This window comes from Solea solea, chromosome 19 (genome assembly GCF_958295425.1).
Source record: "Solea solea chromosome 19, fSolSol10.1, whole genome shotgun sequence".
NCBI classification, from domain to species: domain Eukaryota; kingdom Metazoa; phylum Chordata; class Actinopteri; order Pleuronectiformes; family Soleidae; genus Solea; species Solea solea.
Window position 1 is genome coordinate 12,609,740 of NC_081152.1, and position 18,975 is coordinate 12,628,714.

At 39.4% G+C, this 18,975-nt stretch overlaps 1 protein-coding gene across 1 annotated transcript; it reads left to right on the plus strand.

The window, feature by feature from the left end:
- The first annotated feature begins 9,750 nt into the window (after positions 1–9,750).
- LOC131445864 (uncharacterized) lies at positions 9,751–18,901 on the plus strand. Its single transcript, XM_058616573.1, has 4 exons — positions 9,751–9,782; positions 9,985–10,026; positions 10,244–10,306; positions 10,443–18,901. The coding sequence occupies exon 4, from the start codon at positions 10,473–10,475 to the stop codon at positions 18,180–18,182; it is 7,710 nt and encodes a 2,569-aa protein (XP_058472556.1). The 5' UTR covers positions 9,751–9,782; positions 9,985–10,026; positions 10,244–10,306; positions 10,443–10,472; the 3' UTR covers positions 18,183–18,901.
- Positions 18,902–18,975: the final 74 nt, after the last annotated feature.

Sequence of the window (18,975 nt, forward strand, 5' to 3'; positions counted from 1 at the left end):
CTGCACTGACAAACCACTTAGTAGTGTGGGTCCTGTGCAGTGTTCTTATGTCAACACCGTTGAACGATTTGTTATCATATTCAGCAAGCATCATCTACCATGTGTTTTACATGTTTTCATTCATTTTGAGTATGATACAATGAAATTTGTTAAAGTTATAAGGGAAATTGTGAAATTGTATTTTCTGTTACCACCGGAAGGCGCTGTTTTTAAAATGTACAGTTTTTACATAGGCATCTTCAGCAAGATCCCATCATCGATCGTCACTAGTTTGGTTAAGATCTGACCTTTCATCGCAAAGTTATAAGAGTTTGTTGTTGTAGCGAAATACCAGACGTCATATTGTCTGCCGTCAACAGGGGGCACTGTTTTTGAAAGTGAATATTTTCATATAGGCATCTTCAGGGATTGACTATCATCAATCCTAGCAAGTTTGGTTCAGATTGGAATAGCATTCGCAAAGTGGTAGCAGTTTGTTTTTTGTCGCAAATATCTGACTTTGCAGTGTTGTCATTGCAACACTGTTGAACAATTTGTTATCATATTAGGCACGCATCATCTACCATGTGTTTTGAATGTTTTCCCAAATTTTGAGTTTGATACAAGGAAATTTGTTAAAGTTATCAGGGAAATTGTGAACTTGTACTTTCTGTTACCACCAGGTGGCACTGTTTCCAAAATTTACAGTTTTTGCATAGGCATCTTCAGCAAAAGCCCATCATCGATCATCACAAATTTGGTTAAGATCTGACCTTCAATCGCAAAGTTATAAGAGTTTGTTGTGTGTTGCGAAATACCAGACTTCCTAGTGTTTGCCACCACCAAGAGGCGATGTTTTCAAAATTTACAGTTTTTGCATAGACATCTTTAGCAGGGGTCCATCATCGATTGTCACTTGTTTGGTTAATATCTGACCTTCCATGGCAAAGTTATAAGAGATTGTTGTGTGTTGCGAGGAATCGTGATTTTCGCCAACTTTGCCACCCTTCTTCTTGTTCGCCATGATACTTAATGAAAAGATTTTGATATCTTTGGATCCTCCACTTGTCCACAGTGACCTCACAAAGTTTGAAGGTGATACCATTAAAGCTCTGTGACAAGTGCATTCACATACCATTGGTGCGAAATGGCCAAAATCTCCAAAAAATTTACTTTCAATCCAAGATGGCAGCTTTCCTGTTCGTTTTAGAGCTTAGGCTGCTTTGAATTTTTTGACCGTCCCGACCTAAGGAACGCGTGAGTACCAAGTTTAGTGCATGTACATTAAACGTGCTCCTCAGGAGGACAAGTGTTAGGGGTTATAAGAGTTTTGCCTTTTGTTGTGAAGAATATGAATGAACGCCAACTTTGGCGCCCCCTATCTCAAAAACCATGCGACATTTTGAAAAACTTTTAATATCTTTAGATCCTCAACTTGTCCACAGTGACCTCACAAAGTTTGAAGGTGATCCCATTAAAGCTCTGTGACAAGTGCGTTCACATACCATTGGTGCGAAATGGCCAAAATCTGCCAAAAATGTACTTTCAATCCAAGATGGCGGCTTTCCTGTTCGTTTTAGAGCTTCGGCTACGCTGACTTTTTTGACCGTCTGGACCTAAGGAACGCGTGAGTACCAAGTTTCGTGCATGTACATTCAACGTGCTCCTCAGGAGGACAAGTTTTACGGGTTGTAAGAGTTTCACCTTTTGTTGTGAAAAATATGAATGAACACCAACTTTGGCGCCCCCTATCTCGTACACCGAGCGACATTTTAAAAAGCTTTCAGGAACTTATGCTCGGCAACTTGTTCACAGTGACCTCACCAACTTTCAAGATGATCGCATAAAAACTCTAGGATTAGTTCATTCAAATATCAGGTGTCATAGTGTCTGCTGTCACCAGGGGGCGCTGTTTTTGAAAGTGAATATTTTCATATAGGCGTCTTCAGGGCCAGACTATCATCAATCCAAGCAAGTTTGGTTCAGATCGGACTCGGATTCGTAAAGTTGTAGCAGTTTGTTTTTTGTCACAAATATCTGACTTTGCAGTGTTGCTGTGGCAACACCGTTGAACGATTTGTTATCATATTAAGCACGCATCATCAAACATGTGTTTTAAATGTTTTCCCAAATTTTGAGTTTGATACGATTAACTCTGTAAAAGTTATAACCGAAATTGTTTTTTTTTGTATATTTTGTTACCACAAGGAGGCACTGTGCTCAAAATTTACGTTTTTTTCACAGACTTCTTCAGCAATGGTCCATCATCAACCCTAGGTAATTTGGTTGGGATGTGACCTTCTATCGCAAAGTTATAAGAGTTTTGTTGCCTGTGGCGAAACATTAAAATGTTCACCAACTTTGCCGGCCCCTTACTCTTACGCCATAATACCTATTGAAAAGATTTTGATACCTTTGGATCCTCAACTTGTCCAAAGTGACCTCACCAAGTTTGAAGGTGATCCCATGAAAGATCTAGGACAAATCTGTTCAAATATCATTGGTGTGAAATGGCCAAAATCAGCAAAGCATTTACTTTCAATCCAAGATGGCGGCTTTCCTGTTAGTTTTAGAGCATAGGCTACGCTGACTTTTTTGACCGGCCCGACCTAAGGAACACGTGTACCAAGTTTCGTGCATGTACATTAAACGTGCTCCTCAGGACCACAAGTTTTAGGGGGTGGAGCAGGTTTTTGGCCCGTCCACTTTCACCAGGGGGCGCTGATTTTGACTTGAAATATTTTCACATAGGTTTGTTCAGGGCCAGACTATCAACAATCCTAGCAAGTTTGGCTCAGATTGGACCAGGATTGGCAAAGTTGTGACAGTTTTTTTTTTTTTGTATTTTCTACCACCACCAGGAGGCGCTGTTTTCAAAATTTATTGTTTTCGGCAATATAGTCGCCTACAGCAACTACCCATTATCAATCATAGGAAGTTTGGTTGGGATTGGATCTTCCATCGCAAAGTTATAAGAGTTTCGCTTTTTGTAGTGAAAAATAGGAATTTACACCCACTTTGGCGCCCCCTATCTCGTACACCATGAGACATTTTAAAAAACTTTTGATAACTTAAGTTCCTCAACTGGTTCACAGTGACCTGACCAAGTTTAAAGGTGATCGCACAAGAACTCTAGGATTAATTCATTCAAATACCAGAGGTCATATTGTCTCCGTCACCAGGGGGTGCTGTTTTTGAAAGTGAATATTTTCATATAGGTGTCTTCAGGGCCGGACTATCATCAATCCTAGCAAGTTTGGTTCAGATTGGACTAGGATTCGCAAAGTGGTAGCAGTTTGTTTTTTTGTCGCAAAAATCCGACTTTGCATCATTACCATGGCAACATCATGTAACGATACGCCATCATATTGAGCACGCATAGTCTACCTTGTGTTTAGAATCTTTTAACCAATTTTGAGTTTGATACAATCATTTCTGTAAAAGTTATTCCCGAAATTGTAAAAGTAACTTTTTTTTTTAGATTTTCTGCCACCACCAGGAGGCGATGTTTACAAACTTAACAGTTTTTGCATAGGCATCTTCAGCAAGGGCCCATCATCTATCGCCACAAGTTTGGTTAAGATCGGACCTTCTATCGCAAAGTTATAAGAGTTTTGTTGCCTGTGGCGAAAATCTTAAATTTTCACCAACTTTGACGCCCCCTTTCTCGTACGCCATGATACTTATAAAAAAGTTTTCAGGAACTTTAGATCCTCAACTTGTCCACAGTGACCTCACCAAATTTGAACGTGATCCCATGTAAGCTCTAGGACAAGTTCGTTCAAATACCGATGGTGCGAAATGGCCAAAATAGGCCAAAAATGGCCATTCAACCAAAGATGGCGGCCTTCCTGTAGGATTTACAGCGGCGCCAGCACGACATTTTTGGACCGTCCTGACATGCTTAACATGTGTACCAACTTTCGTGCATGTACGTGAAACACGAGAAAAATCGGCCTGATGAAAGCTGTTTTTCATTTTCGTAAGCCCCGCCCACTTCCAATTTTGTACGCAGTGTCCCCGAAGTACTTTCAGACGTAAATTTACACCAGGTTTGATGCACTCGCAAAAATTGGTGAGTTTTCGTGTATGGGAAAGGCCTCAAAAAGGCGATTCATTTAGAGGAATAATAATAACTAGTACCGCAAGCGGTAATGAACGGGTTCGAGCTTGACGCCTCGCGAGTCGCCGTGCGTCCATGTCGCTACGCGAGTCACATTTGACTATTTCAAAGATGTCATCTCCCTACCTTTGTTCTGAAGGCGTCAATATCTGCCACCAACGCCTACAACACACAATCTTAACCCCTCCCCATTGGCACCCTTCACCTAACCTTGTTCGTCCTGACGGCCCAATGGTTCTATGAAGAGACCCCAGAGGATTTTCATAGAAAAAACTAAAGTGAAATAAAACATGAGTATATTTGTCATAAAAATGGGAAACAAGATATGTAGTATAATCATAGTTAGAAGGATCAAATATCGATACACATTTCTAATGTCATAAAAAATACATTAAAGTGTGTCATTGTTGGTGTGCTGGTTCAGTCTGTTGCTGAATGAGCTGATTGAGGATGATGTGTACAGAGAGTTTCTGAATCATTAGCATCACAGTCAATGCTTTATATACAAAGCTGTGTTTTTCACACATTATTCAAGCACATCAGCTTTGCCATTGTTCCCTTTACCTGTGAGCCGCCCTGCACATCAGGTTGGTTTGTTATTCATATGAACAGCAGATGCTCACATGCTCCTGTTACAGGTTGTAATGCAGTGTTCTGACTGAACACAAGTTTCAATGTGTGTAACATTGTTTTAAAACAACATTACTGAGCTTGCTAATAATAATGTAGCCATAATGTTTCGAAACGCACAGTGGACTATTAAATACAGTGTCCAGCATGAAAAAAACCCAACTTTTTGTGGGCCAATCAGAATCAGAACACTTTATTTTCCCTGGGTGAATTTTTTTTGTCGTCTAAATGCTCCATGCAAAGAAAAATAGTTATACAGCAGTGGAAACAAGGCATAAGATAAGGATATAAATAAACAGGTAAATAGGCAATGAGATGGAATGAAATAAAATATTAAATAAAATAATACAATAATCAAGTAGACAATCTGGAAATGGAAACAATATACAAATATTAAGCAATGAAGTGAGAATGAGTATAGTTTGTTTTGTTTTATAGATAACCATAGGAGTCTGATCATCAAGTAGTTGCTGGTTTTGTTTTGGCCGGTCACAAATGAAAACCATGCTAAAGTAAAGGAATTGGAAAATTATTTTCTTATTTTCACATTTGGAGGAAAAAAAGTCATGACAATAAATGCTACAGACTGGAAATGACTTACACTTGTGTTCAATTCTTATAACCAGTTTTTGATTGGTGCATTTTAAACCACGCCTCTTTTCCCCTAACTTGTCTGTGATTGGTCTATTACCACGTCTGTCAGGTAAAACTCAGCTCTGTTAGGACTGTGCCCTTCAGTTGTGTAGTTTCTACACAGCACGTGGTTCTACTTGGCCTTGGCTTTCAGTGGACTGCACTTGAGCGAATTTCATCTTTTTCAAAGTCTCTTCAACGGTTAAAAGGTCTTTCTTCTTTGTGTGTACTGGACTTCATCAGCAGAACCAGCGGATAATTTTAGGTAAGTGCTGTTGGCATATCAGTTCACATAGCTCTTTGTTTACATGGCCAGAGAGAACGATGCCAATGAACATATTAATTTAAAAGAATGTAATCACTGTTTTTGCTTTCTGGTGACCTTGTCTTTGTTTGCATCTAGCATGGCTGTACAAATGGTTAACATGTTAGATGCAGTTTGTCTTTATACACGGTTCAAAGCAGACAGGAGTAATTTCAATAAGTCTCATTATTTGTATCACAAATACAGTTTGTGGGATGTGTGTTTTTGTCGGTTTTTGTTTCAGTTTTTATGTTTGAACAATATTTTTGCGGTGTCGCATGGATGTATTTTATGCTCTGCATAGAGCATAGCCCTTGGGCAGGGGCAGTGATGTTACCCATCATGCCCAAGTTTCATTTGAGTCCACCACAGTCACACACCAAAAGAACTAGTTATTCCATTCCACAGCTGTAGACTTTTCCATAGCCCACGAGCGAGGATCTCGTGGGTGACAATCTGTTTTTAAGGTGTAGCATTACGTCTGAAACTTATTTCGGTGGTCATGTAATCATGATGTCACGTGTGTTTTTTCCGGGTTAGTTGTCCTGGAAACATGAAGTTCTGCCAGTGCTGTGGTGTTTGTGGATCAGGGTGAAAACAACGACCAGAAATCAAAACAACATGTTACTGTATACCACCAGTATGTGTGAAAACACTCACTCTGGCTGTAACTGTTGTTTGGTCCTAAATTTATACTAAGTTTATTAAAAATAGTATATTATGGCTGTAAATTAGTAAGTACAGTTGGTACAGTAAACCAGCAGATTCATGATCATATTATTAGGAACAATAAGAACGTGTACAAGGTGAAACAGTGTGGGACTGTGGTTGTTTGATTGTTCGTGTGAGAATTTCGCAAAACTGTACTGACTGTGTTTGGGGGGGGTGTCAGGTAAGTGTTGGGAATTGCCTCAAAAGTAGACAAAGCTTGTCTACCTTTAAATGGTGTGTGTAGAGATAGGTTCCGCTTGTTGAACTGAATGAGGATGATGTGTTCAGGGAGTTACCAAATTATTAGCATCACAGTCAATGCTTCATAGACAAAGCTGCGTCATTCGCACATTATTAAAGCACATCAGCTTTGTCATTGTTCCCTTTACCTTGACCAATTATGCTTAAGGCCCTTAACAGCTTAGCAATTGACCTGCACATCAGGCTGGTTTGTTATTCATATTGCTCCCCTTACAGCTTATAATACGAGCTTCTGATTGAATACAGGTTTGGATATGTGTTTTGCTTTTTAAAACAACAATACTGAGTTACCTAGCTAATAATAATGTAGTCACATAACGTTCTGAAAACACACAGTGGCTTATTACAGCATGAGAAAAACATTTTGGAATCCCTGGAAACACTCACTCTGGGTACTGCACCTAGGCAGTAGCCAGTTAAAAGTAATTGTTATTAAGTCCTATATTTATACTAAGCTTTATAACCATAAATTATTATTAAAGTACAGTCGACATAGTAAGCCAACACAGTTATGATCATATTATGAGGAACAATAACAACATGCTGGAAGTGTAACAGTCTGTAACTGTGTGTTTGAGTGCTTGTATGGGAATCTCACAAAAGGGAGTAAAGGGAGTGATGTTGTAATTGTGCTTTTTACAATTGTATGTGTTTTTTTGTTTTTTTTTACAGTGGATTGAATTTCCAGGGACGTCACAAAGTTACAGAGGAACAGGAATTGGTTTAAATTATTTCGTTCATTTAATACAACTGTTTTCTGGTATATATTTTACTGTTTCTGTGTGAGTTTTTGTATTTCTATTGGTTAGGTGAAGATGCCTCGCCTGAAGAAGCACAACCGTTCCATCGCGGCCAAGAAGAGCATGGAGGAACGCCTGGCAGCAGTGGTGGCATCTGCGCCTCTGGTCCCCACCACTTGCTTCCCACCACCAACACGTGGTCCCTCACGTATGTGTTCACCTGTTTTCTTTAAATTCTTTGGAGAGTGCATGTGGTCAGTGTCTTTAATGTATTTTGTACGTGCACAATGTATTTGGGTGATGTGTTCTTCTATTTTAATGTTTTGTCTTTTTATCTAGGTCGTGGTACTGGTCGTCGCCACCGTGTGAGCACCTGGCCAGTTTCATCCCTGACTGGCAGGAGTCACAAGATGATCATCCCAGCCAAGTCACCTGACAAGAAGGTATTGATTTTGAATTTACAAACATAATTATTTATGTGAGGCGTAGTTATTAATGTTCTTAAATAAATCTTTTCTATTGTTATAGTTTGTTCTTTTTGTCGGTGATTCCCACCTGCGCGCCATTGTTGATGGCCATGTGAAGATTTCGCACAAGCAGCTTTCTTTTGGTCTCATGTCAACGCCAGGGGCTGACGCCAAGGACCTGAGGACTGAGATGGTGAGTGCAGTCCTTCCCAGGACACCTGACCTTGTTTGTGTTCTTGCGCCCAGCAACAACTTGACTAAGGGGACTTTGGATCAGGCTGCAGTGGACTTTGAGGAGCTTCTCACCAGTGCCTTGTCTCGGTGGCCGAAGGCAAGATTATTTTAATATGTTCACGTCTTTCCAATCATAATGAATGTGGCTTTATAGGCTGTTGTAGATAATTTCTTTTTATTTCAATGCATGTTTGTGATTATTATAGTGCTTGTTTTTAAATAATGTTATGTGTTGTTATAGGTGTTTGTCCTGGACTTCCCTCCGCGCCGGAACGTGGATCAGGACTTGCAGGAACTTTTTCGCCAGGAGTTTCACCGTGTGGCTGCACGCAAGGGTATGGCCCAAAAATATTTAGTTCAGTCTAATTCAAGTTGTACGTGTCATTGGCTTTTATGGCAAATGGAGAAAGATCATTTCTGTCACATTCAGAATGTTTTTAAATTAATATGATGCAAACAGATTTTATTTTATTTAAACAAACATTATATTTATTTGTTTAGGTGTGAGGTACTACTCTATTGCAGAGTTCTTTCCTCTCAGCCAGCGTGACCTGTGGAGTTGGGATGGGGTAAGTGGAAATGATTTGTTTATTGTCCTTTCTTACCTTTACATATATACTATTTTTTTTTTCAGAGTTTGTTAAAGCACTGTATAAATGAAATGTGTTATTATTATTATCATCATTATTAATAAGTTGATCAGACAAAGTTTGTTTGCAGATTAGCAACAGTATTGACAGTGCTGTTAATTTGAGTTTGATCTCATTTTTTTGCAGGTGCACCTAAGTGATGGATCTGGGATGAGGACGCTGGTGACATTGCTATGCGACAAATGCAGTCTGGAGCTAGCGATGGCTGTTGCACAGGAGGAGTCGCGTAGCATGTTGCCAGCTGTTCCTGCTCCTGCTCCTCGTCTGGCTCCGAGGTTGGTTGTGGTTGGAGAGGCCCGCTCTCCACGTCCGTTGCACAACCCATTGGATTGGAAGGTGGTTGAACCACGCAGGACGGTAAATGAGTTGCACACTTTGTGTTTTAGGAGAAACAGAAACATTTCCAAGCAATTCACTGCACAAATGGTCAAAATGTACATGTATAAAATTATATTTTTCATTACAGGGGAGCAGCTCGCCCCCTAAGGGAGGGAAGGTTCAGCTCAGGGTATGTTTTGTTTTTTAATTCACCTTTTGATATCTATGTTTATTGATTGATGTATCTATCTGTATGTTTTCTCAACGGAAGTTGTGACTAAAATTCTTTCTTTTTTGTCTCACAAGGATTGTTACATCCCTCTCACTCCTGTGTGGTTCAGCCCACCAATGTTGGAGATGATGGACAGTGTCCGTCCGGGCAATCTTGATCAGAAGGAGCCCAGTACTTCTGCCAAGGGACCAACGGTAATGTGCATGCAAGAGTGTTTATTAGCCATTGATTCAATTTGGAAAAATTAACTGTCAAGACTGATGTCATTATTTGAAGTTGTTGCAATTTAAGCATTTTGTTATTATTCTTTTAGGGGGTCAAGCGTCCTAGGAGCCCTTTTGCTTCAAAGAAGAGCTGTGGGAAACAGAAGGTTTGAGACGTTGTATTTGTTTTCTAGTGTTTGGCAGTCAATTGTGTAAAAACATGGAAGTAATTTGTTTGCTGTTTTTTTTTCTAAGGTGAAGGTGGAGGAGTGGCCTGAACTTCCCAAGGCTGTGTCGGTAAGTGCACATTGTGTGAAAGTTGTATAATTTTATGAATGGATTATGCAACACCTTGTTATTTTATTCATACTGTAAGTTGGAAGGGCTGTGGGAACCAGCTGGTTGAGCGTGTTACATTTTATTTCTGGTGTTGGGCAGTAAATTGTGGAAGGGCATACAGTTAATGTGTTTGCTGTGTTCTATTTTGTTTTTGTCTAAGGTGGAAGTGGGGGATTGGCCTGGAGTGCCCAAGGCTGTGGAGGTAAGGGCAGATTGTGTGAATGTATATAAATGTATTCTGTTAAACAAATTTCACTGTTTATATTAGTAGTTTATGGTCAAGATTGACTTGCATATGCAAATGTTGAATTTTCCAATATTTGATTCCCTGAAAAGTATCACAAGTCCGGGCTGTTATAAATGTACAGATACAGCTGTGTTACAATGTGTAACAAGATTGATTGTTTTTTTTTCATCAGGAGGTCCCTGTGGAGCGTCCCCGCAGACGCATTGTCTTCAAGAAGAGGCGTACTTCTCAGCAGGTTTGTCTTTATTTAGATTATGATTTTATAAAGAATTTAGTTAGTGTTGATAGTGCTCAAACATTGTGGCAGTTGTAACATAGTGATGAAGTTATTGTGAAGTCATGGTGAGTCTAACATTCAGTGTGTTTTGTAGCAGGTTGCAGCTGCAGATGTTGTGGAGGTGATGAGTGGACCATCACCTGTGACCATTGAAGACTGTCCCCCTCTGCACAGCTCCCCAGACCTCATCCAAAGTAAGGTCGCTGCTAATGTTGATACTTTGCCGGTAACGTTTGATGCTGGGTCTGTTAGTTCAGGTGAAGAGGAGATCATAGTGGTCTCTGATACAGACAGTGAGGGTTCCATTTCTTTTGGGTGGACTGATACTTTGCCACTAGCCCAAGGTTCAGGGTCTGTTGGGGCATGTGTAGATGAGGTCACAGTGATCTCTGATACAGACAGTGAGGGTTCCATTTCTTTTGGGTGCTTTGATACTGTGCCGCGAAGTTTTGGGGTGCGTTCTGTGAGGGGATCCTTTCATCAGGGGGATCAGCGTTTTAAATATAGAGGTGTACAGTGTATGGCAGTAAGTTTGGCTGCCATGGCAATGCATAAGACCAAGAGTGTGTTTTCTTGGCAAACGAGACATCTGGACAAGGCTGTTGTTTGTGGTGACAAGATTTACACATCTTTGCGTGACAATAACTTGATTTGTGGTGGGCACACTATCCCGTGTATTCCAGAGTTACCAAAGCAGTTAGATAAAGATGGCCATAGTTATGATTTTGAGTATGGTGACTTTGTGACTGGGGATGTCAATGTGGTTGAGGGAGAGTTTATTGATGCAGGTGTGTGCACAACTCTCAAGGACGGTTTGGAAAAGATGTGTATGGAATATGACACTTGCTTTTTCACATTGTTATCCCGTACTTGTGGGATTATTAGGGAAGGGGAACGGTTTGCTGTTGTTGACTCTCATGCACGCAGTGCAGATGGGATGGTGCATCCCAACGGAAAGAGTGTTGTTGTGTATTTTAGTAGTCTTGAACACTTGATTCAGCATGTTAGCTGTTTTGCTGCAGGATTCAGAGGGACACAGAAGTTGTTTGAGATTGCTGGTGTTCGTGTCACTGTGAAAGTAGATGGTGGTGGTAGCCAGTCATCTTCAGGGAAGATTGGTGCAAAGCGCAAGGCTACTAAAATGCCTACTCGTACCTCAAAGAGGTTTAAAAGGAGTGACCCAGTTGATTCAGATGTAGCATTTGTTAGTGAGGTTACAGTTAAGGAGTTGGTGTTTAACCCTGTTCGTAATGATGTAGCTCGAACTTTATGTGACAAATTACATGTTGAGTCAGAGAAAGTCGACGATTTGTTTTCAATAGTTGGTGTGTTGGGGGCTCCGTGCAAAAAGGACACAATAGTTGGTGATGGCAACTGTTTTTTTAGATCAGTCAGTCAAGCTGTTTGTGGTTCACAAAAGAATCACAGGAAAATTAGATTAGCTGTAGTTAAACAATTAGAAGACAATGCTGTAGCTTATGAGAGCATTTTGAGAAGTGAGTTCTCGTCAGTGTCAGATTATGTCAGTAAGTCAAGGATGCGTTATGTCGGCAGTTGGGCGACAGAGGTTGAGATTCAAGCAGCAGCAGATTGTTTAGGAGTTTCCATTTTCACTTACATTGGTGATCGCTGGCTTGAATATAGTTGTAAGAATAGGCAGTTTTCCAGTCAGGCAGTGTACTTAGATAATATCAATGGTAACCACTATGAGACTGTTGTTTGTGTTCATCAGCCACAGTCACAGTTTTGTTATGGTTACTGCAAAGTAGGTGAGGCTACAACAGGCTACAATCTTAGACAACACTGTGATGTAGAGGTAGAGACAACTGCCACAAACACAAACTATTGTTTTTCAAAGTATTTGAAAAAGAAAGTTTTCTATCAAAATACAATTAAATATAAAGAAAATGTGTTACAGAAGCTGAAACGTCAAGAAAGGTCTAAACGTAGATATCATGAAGATGCAATGGTTAGATACAAATGTAATCAGAGTAGTGTACAAAAGTACAAACAAAATGTTAGGCATAGGGAGATGGTTAAAGCAGATAGCAAAATCAAATATAAGCAAGATGTTAGGCACAGGGAGGTGGTTAAAACAGGTAGCAAAATAAAATACAAGCAAGATGTTAGGCACAGGGAGGTGGTTAAAACAGGTAGCAAAATAAAATACAAGCAAGATGTTAGGCACAGGGAGGTGGTTAAAACAGGTAGCAAAATAAAATACAAGCAAGATGTTAGGCACAGGGAGGTGGTTAAAACAGGTAGCAAAATAAAATACAAGCAAGATGTTAGGCACAGGGAGATGGTTAAAGCCTTTAGCATAAAAAAATATAAGCAAGATATTCATCACAGGGAGATGGTTAAAACAGTGAGTAAAATGAAGTATAAGCAAGATGTTGAGTATAGAGAGAGTTTGAAAGCCAAAAGCAAAGTACAATATACAAGTGATTTAACACATAGACAGAAAAAAAAAGAGCTGAGCAAAAAAAAGTATCATAGTGATCCAGAGATCCAGTTGCGTGTTAAAGCAGTCAACAAAGTGAAAAGGCAGCAGTTAAAAAACAAGCCAGCAGATTTTGATTTTGTAATACAGCAATTTTTGTGTAAAGTTAAAGATGGACCAGATTTTGTGTGCTGTGTGTGTCAAAGGTTGTTGTTTCAATATCAGGTTTTGAGCTGTAAAAGAAGCAATTATAATAACAGTGACGACATGGCGTTAATTGCAGACAAATGTATTTCAGATAAATATTTGCATACATGCAATGAGATTTGTGTAAGTCCATGCCAGTTGTTACAGTCACCTAGAGGTCAGTTGTGGATTTGTCGTACGTGTCATTCCAAAATAAATAATAAACAAATTCCTCCTGAGTGTGTTGTTAATAATTTAGATGTTCATGATGTTCCTCCTGAATTGGCTTGTTTGAACAGTTTAGAGCAACATTTGATAGCGTTGCACATTCCATTTATGAAAGTGTTGGCATTGCCTAAAGGAGGACAAAACGGTGTTCATGGACCAGTGACGTGTGTCCCAGCAAATATTGTGGAGACAAATAATTTGCTTCCTCGCTCAAACATGGAGGGGTCTTTGTTGCGTGTGAAACTCAAGCGTAAGCTAACGTATAAAGGACATTATGAGTATCAGTATGTTGATACAATGCGTATAAGGCAGGCTTTGTCGTATTTGAAACAGAATAACATGTACTATAAAGATGTTGATTTTAATGAAGACTGGCTGAATGACTTTTGTCGCGAACAAGAGAATGAGAGTGTAGTACAGGATAGTGATGTTTGTGTTGGAAAGGATGAAACACCTGCCAAGGTGGATGAAGGTGAGGATGAACTGTTGCATGACAGGCAGCAACATTGTATGTTTCAGGACACTTGTCTCATGCCTGTAGATATTGGTCAGGAAACACTTGATCAGTATTATGAGGGTGTTTTTAATGTGGCTCCAGCAGAAGGTAACAGTCCTGTGAAGTTACTTTCTAATCGTGAGAATGAAGCTAAATGTTTTCCAGTGTTGTTTCCACAGGGACATTCTGTGTTTCATGACAATAGAGAGCATCGGTTGACATTGTCGCGCTATTTCAATAACCGCATTCTTCATGCTGATGGCAGGTTTGCCCAGAATGTGGAGTATATTTTTTTTGCACAGTACATGTCAGAGTTGGAGCAGGTTGTGTCAAATGTGTCTATAGCTTTGAGGAAAGGCAAAGGAAGTCATGTTCCTAAAAGAGTTAGAGATGTGGTGAATAATGAGGAGTCTTTAAGGAAGTTGTTAGAGTTTGATGATGGTTATCGTTTCCTTAAGCCTATTAGAGGCACTCCTTCATTTTGGCAGGCAGCGCAGCGTGATTTACTTGCATGTGTGCGTCAGCTTGGTGTACCCACTTGGTTTTGTTCATTTTCTGCAGCAGACATGCGCTGGACAAACTTACTCGGTAGTATTTTGAAACAGGAAGGGAGAGAACAGACAGCTGAGGAGTTACAGTGGGCAGACAAATGTGAGTTGTTGCGTCGTAATCCTGTAACTGCAGCTAGAATGTTTGATTTTCGATGGCATTGTTTTTTGAGGGAAGTCCTTATGTCTCCCTCAAACCCTATAGGTAAAATTAAGGACTATTTTTATCGTGTTGAATTTCAGCAGCGCGGGTCTCCACATGTACATTGCCTGTTTTGGATTGAGAATGCTCCCTTAATTGACCAAAACTCAGATGAAGAGGTAGTTGAGTTTATTGACCAATATGTTACAAGTGAACTACCCTCTGATGATGACACATTATTGGACATTGTGTCATCTGTGCAGGTGCATTCAAAGCGCCACTCTAAAACATGTAAAAAGAAAAACACAGTGTGCCGTTTTAATTTTCCGAGGCCAGCATCTGCCCAAACATTTATTAGTCGTGTTAAAGTTGATGAGGAGATAGAAAAATGTAATTGTGAAAAAACTGATTCAACAGAGACTGTGTGCCTTAAATGTAAAGAGCGTGATTTTGAAGAAAGGAAGGCGCGTAAAGTAAGGGCTCATGAAATTTTGGCAAAAATTAAGGAAGCACTGTCGGATGAAAATCAGAGCTTTGATACAGTGGAGCAGTTGTTTGAAACTTTAAATGTAACTCAGGAAGCATTTGAAGATGCATTCAATCGAACGACTACAGGTACCAAAGTAGTGTTAAAGAGGCAGGTGAAAGAGGCTTGGGTTAATCAGTATAATAAGCAACTTTTGAAGTGTTGGAATGCAAACTTGGACATTCAGTATGTGGTGGATGCCTATGCATGTGTTGTGTATATCATTTCATACATTTCAAAGGCAGAAAAGGAAATGGGGTTGTTATTATCAAATGCCCAAAGGGAAGCAGCTAAAGATGGTAATGTTAGTGCTAAAGAGGCTCTAAAAAAACTAGGTGGTGTTTATTTACACAACAGGGATGTGTGTGCTCAGGAAGCAGTTTATAGGTTGACTAATATGCATTTGAAGGAGTGTTCTAGGAAGGTCATGTTTGTACCAACGGGGGAGAATGTAGTAAAGATGAGTTTGCCTTTAAATGTGTTAAAACAAAGGGCAGCTACAAATGATATTAACACAGAAGAGATGTGGATGACCAGTTTGGTTGACAGGTATAAGAACAGGCCCAATGATAGCATATTTAATGACATGTGTATTGCAACATTTGCTTCAGAGTATCGGGTATTAAGTAAAAATGAAAACTGTAAAACAAAAATTGCGTTGAGCAACAATTGTGGTTTTGTTACAAAGAGAGTCAGAACAGAACCTGCTGTAGTGCGTTATGCTCGGTTCTCAGTAACAAAAAATCCAGAATTGTTTCATTTGAGTAGATTACAGTTGTTCATGCCATATCGTGTTGATGAGCAGTTAAAACCAGAGGGTTTTGAAACATTCCAACAGTTTTATAACAATGGTAATGTTGTGTTGTGTGACGGATCTGTACATCAAGTAAAAACAGTGGTTGATGATAATAGGAGCAGGTTTGAAGTTGATGCAGACATGTTAGACGATATTCAAAATAGGATTAATTTAGATGGTGTGGAAGAAGATGCGTGGTGTCAATTGTGTCCAGAACAGGAGTTGGAACGTTTAGAGGCTGTGGAGGAAATGGCAGAGAGACAGGAAGCAGAGGTCGATCAGCAGGAGCATATTCCAGATTTAGCTGTTAATCGTGAACAGGTACAACATTTGGAAAAAATGAACAATGTAATGTGTAGGAGTGATGGCTTGTCATTGGTTAGGTCTTTGAATGATACACAGATGCGTGTTTTTTATCAAACTCGGCAGTGGTGTTTAGATAAGTGTTCAGGGAAAAATCCACCTCCTCTACATGTCTTTATTACAGGTGGTGCTGGAACTGGTAAAAGTCATTTAATCAAAGCTATTCAGTACGAGTCAATGAGGTTATTATCACCGTTGTGCAGTAATCCTGACAATGTGAGTGTTTTAATAACTGCACCAACAGGTATTGCTGCATACAATCTGAATGCAGCAACAATTCACCACACATTCAGTATTGGAGTTGATGTACGCTTACCGTACAGTCCACTAGGTGAAGAAAAGATCAATTCTCTCCGTGCAAAGTTCACTGATTTGCAAATTTTGATAATAGATGAAATCTCAATGGTAAATGCCAATCTTTTGGCATATATTCACGGTAGATTACGGCAAATGAAACAGAGTGGTAACCTCCCATTTGGAAACATTTGTGTCATTGCTGTCGGAGATTTTTACCAGTTACCTCCAGTAAGAGGAAAACCCCTGTATGTGGAGGATTTGAATATTGACTTGTGGTCTTTGTTTTCAGTTGTGCATTTAACAGAAGTAATCAGGCAAAAAGACAGTGCGTTTGCGGAATTGTTGAACAGGGTTAGGATTCATAGCAAAGGGACACCAATGTTAAGAAGTGATGTTGACACTTTAAAACATTGTGAAACTGGTGAAGTCAGCTCAGCTTTACACATTTATGCGACAAATCAACAAGTCAATGCACATAATATTCAGCGTTTGTATGATGTGTGTCGTGACTATGTCACTATTGAAGCTCAGGATTTTCAGAACAACAGGAGAACAGGGAAGTTGGAATTAATTCAAGGCCATCATGCTAAAGCTAAGAATACTTATTTGGCTGAACAGTTGTTGTTAGGTGAGGGTGCACGTGTGATGTTGTGCCAAAATGTTGATGTGAGTGATGGCCTGGTGAATGGAGCTTGTGGTGTTGTAACACGTATCGTCAAATCAGAGCGTGTTCAGTTTCCAATAAAGGTTTATGTTAAATTTGATGATGAGAATGTAGGTGCAGAGAGGAGACGACAATCACCAAGTGTTTCAGCTGATGTAGCAGGTTCTACAGCTATTGCTCCAGAGGAGGAGAGAGCTTGTAAGAAAGGTGGTTTGAGACGTCAATACCCACTTAAGTTAGCATGGGCGTGTACAATACACAAAGTTCAGGGCATCACAGTAAATAATATTGTTGTTTGTTTTGACAAGATATTTGCAGCTGGACAGGCGTATGTTGCTCTAAGTCGAGTCAGGAGTTTGTCAGGTTTGATTATTGAACAGTTTGACGAGAAGAAGATTTATTGTAGGGGTGACATTAAAGATGCAATCCAAACAATGTCTCCATTCTTAGTTGATAGTTTATTAGGGCAGCAATTGAGGGCAAGCAGGTTTGGTGTTTTTTTGATGAATGTGCAGGGATTGACTCGACATGTGCCAGATTTGGTGTTGTGTACACAGCAGTTACAGCTGAACTGTATTGCTGTCACTGAGACATGGTTAGCAGCAGATTTTTCAATGGAATCAATAAATATTGAGGGTTATAGATTTTATGGTTGTTCACGCAGTTCATCTTACAGTAGTGATGACCCCAGACTAGTTACATTAAAAGATCAACTACATGGTGGTGTTGGCATTTATATTGCACCAAACACAGAATTTGAGATACAAGAAGTTCCTCCTTTTAATTTGGAGTGCATAGTGTCCAAATTTACTTCACATAATCTAGTTATTGCAGTTATATATCGACCACCATGTTATCCCATGACATTATTTAAGACAAATTTAGGCAACTTTCTTGATTGGCTGGATTCAGTAAATGGAACCATTGCAGTCATGGGAGACTTTAATGATGATATTTTGAAATTATCAGCAACCTGTCCACTTTTAACAGCGAAAGGATATATGCAAATTGTAACAAAAGCAACAACAGAGAAGGGCACTTTAATTGATCACATTTACGTTAAAAGAGCAGATAATGGGGCAGAATCATTAGTGCTGCCTACATACTTTAGTGATCATGAGGCAGTCTTATGTTTATTGAAGTGATTACAGTCTGTGCCTCCACATTGTGGGTGCTTGACCCAAAACGACAACTGGAATAATCAATGTTTTAGTTGTTTTCAGTCTCTTTGATGAATAGTTTGTGGGCATGTGTTACTACATTATGAATTTAAATGTGTGAAATGTATGAGATGTCTTATGGCTGTATATGAAATTGCTGTTGTACTTGTTGTATGTAATGTGTCATTGCTGTTTATGAAATTGCTGTTGTATTTGTGGTATGAAATGTGTTATTGCTATACATGAATTGCTGTTGTGTTTTTTGTATAAAATGTGTTAATACACTATGAAATTGCTGTTGTATTGATATTGTTAGTGTAATGATATTGTTGTTTTTACCTATTTAATTACCTATTTGTTTTGCTGTGCAGATACCTGTGTATTCTGGGTTGTAGGTTGTGTTTGTGTATATTTATTTAAATTTGTATTTATGTCACATCATGAAGACAATGTAATAAAACAATTATGTTACTGTTTGAATAAATGTATGTCCAACACTGTCATGCATTTGCTGTTTGTCTATGTATGTCTCTGTCCCTCTCTCTCTTCTTTCTACCCTGCTCCTCCATTATAACTTTGTCTTCCCCTCTTTTTGCCCCCCCACATCTCCCCTGTAACCTCTTTCACTTTTCCACCCCAACCATTCAAGGCAGATGGCTGCACATGTTTGATTCTGGTTCTGTTTGAGATATCTTCTTGTTCTTAAACTTTTTAAACAGTGGAGTTCTCTCCACTGTTGCTCAATGTGTATACTGTTGGAATTCTCTACCATGTGTAT